A 10,720-nucleotide genomic window follows, 5' to 3' on the forward strand; every position below is an offset into this window, starting at 1 on the left:
GGCCTTCCATAGAGCTCCAGCACTTCTAATTTTTAAAATTAAGTCCTGACTACAACCAACGATTGCGAAAATAAAAACCAAGTAACTTACTTAGTGATAAATAAATAAAATAAAAACCAAGGCTTTTATTTTCGCCTTACTTGGCTTTTATTTTGTATTTATATATATATATGTGTGTGTGTGTACTTTACATTTAATTATAAGGATATATATATATATGTACTTTACATTTAATTATAATTTATTTAAAATATGCATATTTACGTTTTGTAGTATTACCGATTGCAATAAAAAGGGAGGTGCATATCTAGATGTTATAATGGGCCCATATACAAAATTTCAACGTTCTAGAACTAATCGTTTTTGAGTTATGCGAAATGCATATATACGTACTTACACATCACGAAAAAATCCCTTTCAAGTATCAACTTGAAGTCATAATGATTAGTCATACGTATCAGCTTAGAGTAAATGGGATTACATTTAACAATCCGTTTTTTGGGGGAAAAAATTACGTTTGTACGTACAGACGTCACCCAAAAAATAATTCACATGGATTCTGCAATCGTCAAAAATGGATATTTCCGTTGAAATATGATACCCAAAAATTTTTCTCGGTTACAATCCTTATTTCCTTTTTATTTCGTACAAGGAAGTAAAGAACTTATATATTAACCTACATATTCTTATTTAAACAATACTTAAGTGCAGTATATAAATATTTCAAATCAATAAAATCTCCCTATGGCACGCTCAAGAAAAAAATCAATAATCATCTAAATTTTCAAATTACAGACATAATATGCGCTATAAATCTAAATGCAAAAAGCAAATACAAAATAACACTTCACGCTATTAAAATTGATCATTTTCTTAAATATCAACAACTAAACAATATTTCAACTAAAACACATAATGTAAACAAGAGTTTGCCCGATGAGTTAACCAAAAAATTCGAAATTATCAATGAAAAATGTGGCACACGGGTATTGTTAGCAAATGTATCATTCGTATTCGAACAGCAACCGCATCATTCGTATTCGCATAGAAACCGCATCATTCGTATTCGCATAGCAACCGCATCATACGTATTCGAATAGCAACCGCATCATTTGTACTCGAATAAACCGCATCGTACGACAGATGCGAGTAACCGAACAGATGCAGTAAAGAAATGAATTTGAGAGTACCGAATCGGTACTTCGAGTCAACCGATGTACCCGTTACTCAGTAAAGAATACATGCGGTTTGCTCCAGCTCTACTAGAAAGATCTACGGAAGTACGTCACCCTGAGAGAATGACTAGGCGAAAATTCGCCTTTTTCCCTTAATCCTTCACAAGGACGCAGAAATCTTGATTACATTTAAATAAAAGAAAAAGAATAAAAGTATCATTGAAGCATTGGTTTTTTTCCCCAATAATTAAAGAATTTACATAACCAAATATTATATTAATTAAATAATAAAATATTAAATTAATAATTGAAAGAATTAAATAAAAAATTAAGATTTTTCTTAAATAAGAAAAGTAATTAACTTGATCTCTTTCATAACCGAAAACTCAAGCTATTATCAACATAACACCACACTTGTTATTTTACGTTTTCCACTCCGAAAGCCTAATACTTTCTGCAAAAACATCCAAACTAAAAGGAATTGGATGATAACTCGTTACTATCCGTATTCAACAACGTGGGTTTCTTGCCCCTTTTTAGTGTCCTCTTATGCATACTTATGCAGTTTATATAAATAGTTGCCAATAATGAGAACAAGTGTTGAATAAATTTAATTTTACGGTGGACAAACTACTGGCGGCAGGGTTCTCATGTGATGAGGAGTGGCATCAATCTGATCCCCTCTTTGCCTAGTAATGAGTTCAATAGGCCGATAAAGTTAGTGGTGAGAAAGCATCTTTCCATACCTTACATCTGTTCTTTTATTATCTGACAAATTCAGTGGTCGGAAATGTAGGAACATGTTAGTTAATATGTAAAGACTATTAAGTTTTTCAAAGCAAGAAACATGCGAAATCTACTGTACTGTTGCCAGAATTCATATCACGGATCTTTCAGTTCTAGCTGAACACGCTAGCCAATTATACGATGAGCCACTTGTACCTCTAGTGCAAATAAACCTGCTAACCACCCGATTAATTGCATATATGTGAGCGAAATAGACAAAGAATAAAAATTAATAAATAAAAGTCAGTTACAAATAATATCATCACTATCGAAAAAAATTCTGGCTCAAAACAGAAGATTTTAACTGTTATATCTTTGAAAATGGCAATATTTCTCTTAAATGTTCCTCAAAGGAATTCTTTCCGAGTTTGTATTTCTTTACTTTCTATTTTAATCAGTAAATATTATTTACTTTTTAAAATGGAATTTGTTTTCTTTACACAAGCTTACAAATTACAGTTTTAACAATTGATCTCTCATAACAATATTCCTTATCAACAAATAAATGGAATTCCAATAAGTATTAACTATTCTACTTCATATGTAGTCCCTTCCCCAAAGAATTCATTTTTATGTATATCAGTTCTCAAATTTCAATCCGTGTCCACGGAAGTACTTACCTGGCTTTACTTTTGCAACCATTGCTAGTAGACCTACACACCGCATTCCCCAAAATTTTTCGAATCACTCAAATATTTATGCTTTAGCATTTTTTAAATTAAGAATTTAGTTTTATAAAAATAACATATTTAACTTTTATACGTCCCACCGGTATCTGTACTTATATTTAGGAAAATATTTGGTTCCTATCCTTACATTTGAGAAAATTTTATACTCATTATAAAAAAAATATCTAACTATATATATATCATAAATTTTAATTCCTGCATGAAAAAAATTGGCTGAGAATTTAATTTCAAAATTTTGGATGTTTGATGTCATTTCCGACTTGCTTTGAGATTAATAAATAAATTATTTCGAGGTTCGATTTTTTTTTTCCTTTAAATGTTATTCAATGATATTCTTTTGTGATTTCCTAGTGTGTAACGACCTTTCGTTTATAAATTTTACGATTAGTGTGTAAGGTATTTCTCCTGCTTTTTTGGTATGTCTCTGTAGTGTGATGGTCTGCACGCTGGGCGCGTATTCCAGAGGTCCATGGTTCGATTCCCGGCTAGGGTGTTGTTAATTTTTCTTATCTTGCCTGCTTCCAAAAAATATCATCTAATGTCTCTACAGTGGCGCCCGAACTAAAAGTGTGTTGGATGATTATTCTCCACACCCAGGATTTGGCAATTGGGTCCCCTAAAAACTCCACTCACCATTTAAAAGGGGGAGTATATAAGGCATTTGTCCCGCTTTCTTGGCATGCCTTCATAGTGTGGTGGTCTGCACGCTGGGAGCGTATTCCAGTGGTCCGTGGTTCGATTCCCGGCGAGGGTGTTGCTCATTTTTATCATCTTGCCTGCTTCCAAAAATACCTAATATCTCTACAAGTGTGACGAAGGAATTTTCACACAAATAATTTATAAGTTTTCAAACACTAAAAATATATTATTACAATGTTCTCATGAAGTTTTACTACTGTAGAATCATAATCTAATAACCATAAAAATTCATTAAATTAGAAATATTTTTCATTTTTAATTTATCCAAAGAATGTTGCGATTTAGTTAAGTTCCGATGCCTTCTGCTGTTTCCTAGAATACGAATTCTGGAAGATTATGGGAATAAGACCTGTTTGTTTGTATTTTCATTATTTGCCGTTAGGTAATTTTTGACCAAAAAAGCAGTTTTCATGATTAAAGAATTTTTTAAAAACTGTATTTCCTTTAAATACCAAATACTGATTTGCTCATCGTTTAAGTGTTCGTAATGATCGATATATTTCTACGTTGCTAAAGAAAGTATAATTAACGATTTTAAATACAAGAACTGAAAATTTGCATGAAATTGTAAATTATCTTAAATCTGAAATACTGGACATGTAATTTTATCATTAAAATTACGATGAAAGCCTATATGAATAAATTCCTTTATAAGTAATAGTTTGTGTTAAACATACTATAAATAACAGAAGTTATTTCTGAAAAGAGCAACGAAGTTTTGTTCATGATTAAATCAATTTAGGAGGTGAAATAAATCATTTCCTGAATACCATCAGTTAAAGTAATAAGTTTTCAGTCCGATTAGGAGCTACATCAGGCAAAAATAAGCAATCTTTAACAAAAGAGCTATTTGCCGCAATACTATATGTTTGCTTACAATAAATTAATGACTTACTTTTCTTTGCAGATGCAAGTAACCTAATACGCCGATTATTGACACCAGAAATTTCTCGAAGAGCAACTATAACTGATGTATGTAAAGATAGCTGGGTAAATAAAGGATACGAAGTATCGCTACTAGAAGTTTCAGAAATGATGGCAACAGAACTAGAAAATAATAATTTAAAAACACGTAAATTTATTTTGGAAGCACAAGCTAAAACTTGTCAAGAAAATTTGTTCTTCAGAAAAAGTGGACTAAATTCAGAAATGCAGACTTTAGAAAGAAATTCCGCCTCTTTTGGAAAAACATTTGAAAAATTAACAAATTCGATTGCAAACCAAACATCAGGAAAACATTCCCTTTACGAACAGATAATAAATTATGATGTTCGTTTTGTGATCAATAAACTTATTTCCGCAGTTGAGGCATCTTTACCAAATTTAAGGGAAGACAGAAAAACTAACATGACCACAATGCCTAAAGAAAAGGGAATGCCACGACGAAAGACATGGACGAGAAATGGTGAAATGAACGTTTCGGATAAAGTGGACTCTGCTTATGTTATCCCAATCTTTGAAGTGACGAGTGTTGTACACAAATCAGCTGACAAAGCTGGAAATCATGAAAAATACTGCCGAAATTTCAAGCGGAACTCATCTCAGAATGTAATTTATAATACACAAGATACAGAAAACCTAGGTTCCGCAGTAAAAATTAGTTCACAGAATGCTGAATTAAGGACCCAATTTAAAGAAACTTTGAACCAAACTAGTACTTCTGGTATTACATTTGACATCACTAAACGGGTTGACCACTGTGATCTCAAGAAATCATTTGAAAGACATGAACATCAAAACACAAATCTGCCATCTGATGATGTATCTCGAACACAAAATAACGACTCGCAGAACATTGTTCAATTAACAGAAGGTTCTAATAAAATAAGTACATCTCAAGCAAATAATATAAAAGTAAATGACGAAGAGCATGCTTTAGTACGCACTCCATCATCGAAAGCAAAACGAATATGTGATAACGATTTGTTCACCCAAAAGTCACATGGACTTTCCTTCAAAGCAAAAAATCATACTCTAAGTTTGGCTCGAATTCTTTCTTTAAATTACGAAAAAATGTTCCGAAATTCATTCAAGAAACAAGAACGTAAAAAAAAGTTGCCTGGTAAAATATCCATCCCCGCCACGTTCGATCCCACAATTACTCCAACTATTGTGATTCAAAGGGAGAAAATACTGCTCTTTCCAACAGTCAGTGTATCAGAAAACAAGGAAAAGATTGAGAAAAAAATAGAGAAAATAAAGAAAGCGGCTTTAAACATGAACTTAATCAGACGTTCAAACACTAAAAACCGTCTAAGAATTCAGAAATACCTAAAATCACAAGCTAAAAGAATGCAAGACCTGGCATGCGACGAACAGAGAAATTTCGGTAACAGCATAGAGCTCATAAGCAGTCAGCATTCATTTTCCAGCGTATCTGATTCGTGCAACAGTATGTTTGAGACGGATATAAATACTAGCTTAGGAACGTCAACTAATAAAGATCTATCCGGAATTTTGTGTCAGAAAATGCACAATCATAGTTTGGAATCATTTAATTGGCCGAATTTTGGGAATGCTGAAAATTTTTCAGATGATCATATTAAACAGTGGCATTTAATAGTGCCAAATAATTTTCACAGATGGAAGCAATGTAACTCGGATAATAATTTAAATGAAACAAAAAGGCGTCTTGATAATGTAACCATAGCTAAATCTAAATCAGATATCAAGTTACCGAAAGACTATTTAAATCCCATTTCGTTTTGCAACACTTACAAAAACTTGAAGGATTATAATTCTAAAATATGTGCAAAAAATATTAGCAGTAACATATTTTCGCCTTTCACAGTGCATACACTGAAGGATGGCGATCGCAAGAGGCGTCTGGTCCGCTCAGCAAGCGATTCCAATAGTTTAAATTCAATTAAAAACTTATATAAATGCAATAACGATAATAATAACATAGAAAAAGTAAATTTATTAACACAACGACACTCACCTGGTCAGATAAGTTATTCTTTAGACGGAAAATTTTTCCATAATAAATTAGGAAATGTTTTCAGTGGACGTTATGAAACTCATAAAATAACAACGCTTCTACACTCTTCCAACAACATAGCAGATTGCAAAGATTATTTTCAAATGTGGGAAAATTCTTCCAATGAAAGGAAAGAAGGAAATGCATGTATAATTCGCTCTATGAGCACGAATAGTTACATGAGCCGCGCGATAGAAAATCCAATCAACGTAAGAGCTATAGCAGAAAATACACTATCAGAACCTCACTTAAAGAATGCAAAATGTAATAACTCCGCATATTTAAGAAATGATTTTATGATAGCTCAGAACAACATGAATTCTGATTCACTTTCTTACAAAATACAAGATAATGAGAAGGGACTTGTACAAACAAGAAAAGTTAGGGAAATTAAAAGAAGAAATACATTAAATGGCACGATAGCTAAAGATAAGAGGGAAGAGTACAGTCACTCCAAAAGTTCGCAAGATGAGTATGAAGATTTTGAAAATTCTTCATGGAATGTTCATAAAGAAGAAAATTATCTACTTGCTTATTTAAAAGATGAATCACAGTTTTCAAGTTCTCCAAATTTAAATCATTTCTCCCTTGAAAATAAAATAAATCATGTTAGACACAAAGATAGCAAAAGTGTGGATAGTCTTAACATAAATGAGAATTCAGCTGATAAATCTTTGTACAATGGTTATGCAAATGAATATTCACCTTGCAGGAATACAATAAGTGACTCAAGTTCAATGACATTAAATAAAAATAAACCTTCTAATCACATCCACAGTATTATGTACGATAATTCTTCTATGCGACGCAATCGTACAAAATCGAATAGTGATGAAATTTTACCTCAAAATGAAAGAAATGATTTTATTCGGAAATTGCACACTGAAAGGAAATTGTCTTTTCAAGAAAATACTTTAGCAATAAACAATATGAGGAAAACACCTTTCAAATCGAATTTCCTAAATAAGTTAGAAAAGCGTGAGCAACTTATTAAAATACCGGAAGATGTGATCAATCAGCGAAGATATCCTGTAAGTCCCTTTACATTTGGTAAAAGATCAAAGCCTCAGTCGCGAAGCCAATCATTTCTGCAGCTTTTATCACTAAAGAGAATTCAAGAAGCAGAAAAAGAACTGGATAAAGTAGAAAGAAATGATGCAATTGTTCCTGAAGAAGATAATTCTGGATCCCTTCTTGAAGCATTGAAAACTCACGGATATAAAAATGTGATATCGCAAAGGTTTCACGAAGAAGAATATTCTTTTGATGCATTTAATTATAAATACCGTGGAACGCCATTTTCCGCAAGAAACGTTCGTCTTGATAGCCCACGTTTCAATTTCATGTGTTATAATACTTTACCGCGTTATACACCAAGTGTCTACAAATTCGATGAAATTGATAGTACTAGAAATATCTTTAACAGCGGACCAACATCGTCATATGAAATGTCATATTTTACGCAAAAAACACCTAAATCTTTCGTATACGACTGGCTGCCAATAAATCAAAATGAAAGTAATTTCACATCGTTGAAAACAGAGCAAGAATTTACGTCGATTACAAATGAAAAGAACCAAAACGACAAATGCTGTCCTCAGTGGAGCAAAGAAAATGCAGCATCTTCAAACAGAGAAGAATCTCCATCAGAACCATCAAACACTGACCAAAGCCTAAATACTAATGATGGAATAGCGCAGGATTTGAGTAAAATTCGCGATCAGTCGTCTGATTATTGTGATATATCAGATTTTCCAAAAAGTGAAAAAATTCAATTTTCTTTCGGCTCAGTAAACTCAGAGGAAGAAAGAGAAGAATCTGTGCAGGACAGAATCTGGCGAAAGAGTTTTTATTCCCGTTTCAATAACTCAGCTCTGTCTAGAAAGGAAAGATCTACATTTTTAGACCCTGAATTTTTTTCAGAAAATCGAACAAGTTTCTTAAACAACATATATTCACCTTTAAAATTTATGGGTCAAGAAAAAACTGAAAACATTGATTGGAGTGACTGTAATAAAGTTTTGCAACAAAAACGAATTCAGGCAGCAAAAAAGCATGGCACGCCTCGAGGTAAAATATCACCAAGAAACTCCATTAGAAGAAAATTTTCAAACTTTTTGACAGAAGAAAATGCACAAGACAGCAAGGGAATTGATACAGAAAAGGACATTCGATATAATTTAAATATTGAAAGAGAAGAGCCAGAACCAGAACACTGATAACGAGTAATGCAGTTATAATATTGCCATTTAACATATGTGTACGGCATTAATCTTTCTGAAATACGATTCGAATAATTGAATTTGTATAGAATAAAATTTGAAAGAAAAAAGTATGCTGATAAAAATTAAAGCATTTTTTTTACTTGTGCGTTTCTTTTATTACAACTGTTCAGATCTATCTGTCTCGACTTTCACCAGCAACAGAACAGATAAAAATTTTAATTTCTGGTAATTTGTTACCATTCGATTCCTAGCACCTCAATAGGGTGGCTATATGAGTTTTGTTGGTTTCACCTTACATAACAAAAATACACACAAGAAGGTATAGTCTTCGGTTACTTTGTTCTAATAAATTATCTACTCAATCATCTCCACCCGCATTCATAATACACTGCTGGCTACCCAAATTGCAACACCAAGAAAGACAAGAGATATCACTACAAAATTTATTTAATAGATAACATCTTGACCAAGTATCAAATTAAATTTATAGACTTCTGTGAAGTGTGGTTCCTTCCGGAATCAGTAGCCAGAGTAGCCGCCCATTGTTGGAGATCACCGCTGTCACACGCCTCGACATTGATTCAAAGAGACTTTGGATGTGTTCTTGGGGTACAGCAGACCAAGCAGCTTCCACACGTTGCCAAAGTTGATCTGGTGTGGCAGCTTGGGATGTAATCTGAGTCAATCATTCAGCAACCATGGACCCCATGTTTTCTATCGTCGAAAGATCCGGAGAGCGAGCCGACCAGGGAAACAATTCGATCTGGCGATTGGCGAAGAATCCTTGGACAATACGTGCCACGTGTGGTCGCACATTATCCAGTTGAAATATGGCTGTGGACAAGCCCTGAAGGTAAGGAAGGACAACTGGCTCCAACACCTCGGAGATGTAGCGCTGGCTGTTTAAAGTACCAGCAATGCGTACTAGATAGTGATATCCAATACCACCCCATACCATAATACCAGAGAGTGATATCCAATACCACCCCATACCATAATACCCAGTGCAGGACCAGTGTGGCGGTGCATAACGCAGCCCTCTCCACGGTGTCTCTAGACTCGAATCCGACCATCGTGTTGCAGACAGAAGCGTGACTCGTCAGTAAAAACAATTTCATTCCATTCTGCCGTCCACATCTTTCCATTGGCGGCGGAGACATCTGTGGTTCTGCGTCAAGGGTAGGTGAAGCAATGGACATCTTGCGGACAGATCACTCTGCTGTAAACGGCGTCGAATGGTACGCGCAGACACTGGACCAAGGACCAAGGCGTTTGAATTACGGAGTACCTTTGCAATTAAATGCAATTACCTCCACATCTTCGTTCAGGAAATTGGAATGATTAAGAGAAAGCATTAGCTAAAGTTTGTGAAAGAAGCAGTTATGCAAAAAGACAAGAATCGATAAGGGTCCTCTTGTTTGGACACAGGGGGAGAGCGCAGGCATTGATCACAATGGAGGGCGTTTAGCCCCCCTCGCGAGTCAACCGCTTGCTCTCAGATACAAAAGGAGGGCAGCCAGCACGCTGGGCGTGAATGGTTGCCATGGATACGAAACAGCTGATGGAGAGAGGCGCGGAAAAGCCGGGCCCCGGGAAAGGTAAGGTAGATGTATTCAAGCTTTTAGCTAAGAGCCTTGGGGTGGTCGGGGTGGGGGGACGAGGTCATTGACCGAAGAAGGCGAGAGAGTCGAAAAGCGCTTGCTACGGGAGAGAATAAAAAATAATCAGGAAGGAATAAGCTTTGAGTAGCGAAGAACCAGGGGGTGAATTGAAGAAATGCAGTTTGTATTGCAGAGATGAAGCTTTAGCTAGAGGAAAAAAGATTAATAATTTAATAAATTTTTAGATTGAAATTATACTAATTCTTATTGAGGTTTTAGCTTTATAGAGATAAAAATAATTAAAGAGTGATATGTTTTAGATGGTTTAGATATTTGGAATTATAAGTAATTACATTTTACATTCTTCTGGCAGTAGAGGTCTTGGCAAGAGTGGGTATTAAATAAAAATAAAATATAGCAGCACGGTGATGGATTCGCGAAAAGCTATGCCAGATTAGGTCTGGGGGTATAGGTTAAATGTAGCTGGGTTAGGCCCGTGAAGTACTGAGAGTTTAGTCAGATGAGGTTCCCCGATCAAGCAAACAAACCCTTTTAGGCCGCCTAG

At 34.5% G+C, this 10,720-nt stretch overlaps 1 protein-coding gene across 1 annotated transcript in view; it reads left to right on the plus strand.

Annotated features, from left to right (window-relative positions):
* Positions 1-8,695, plus strand: part of LOC118189738 (uncharacterized) — a 115,299-nt gene extending 106,604 nt beyond the window's left edge. The window contains exon 7 of the mRNA XM_085807546.1: positions 4,257-8,695. Within this exon, the coding sequence (XP_085663672.1) occupies positions 4,257-8,548 (4,292 nt within the window). The 3' untranslated portion in view covers positions 8,549-8,695. The remainder of the gene's footprint in view (positions 1-4,256) is intronic.
* The last annotated feature ends 2,025 nt before the right edge of the window (positions 8,696-10,720 follow it).

This window comes from Stegodyphus dumicola, chromosome X1, assembly GCF_044657685.1.
Source record: "Stegodyphus dumicola isolate Sdum_Otavi_A_Nest chromosome X1, ASM4465768v1".
Lineage (NCBI taxonomy): Eukaryota > Metazoa > Arthropoda > Arachnida > Araneae > Eresidae > Stegodyphus > Stegodyphus dumicola.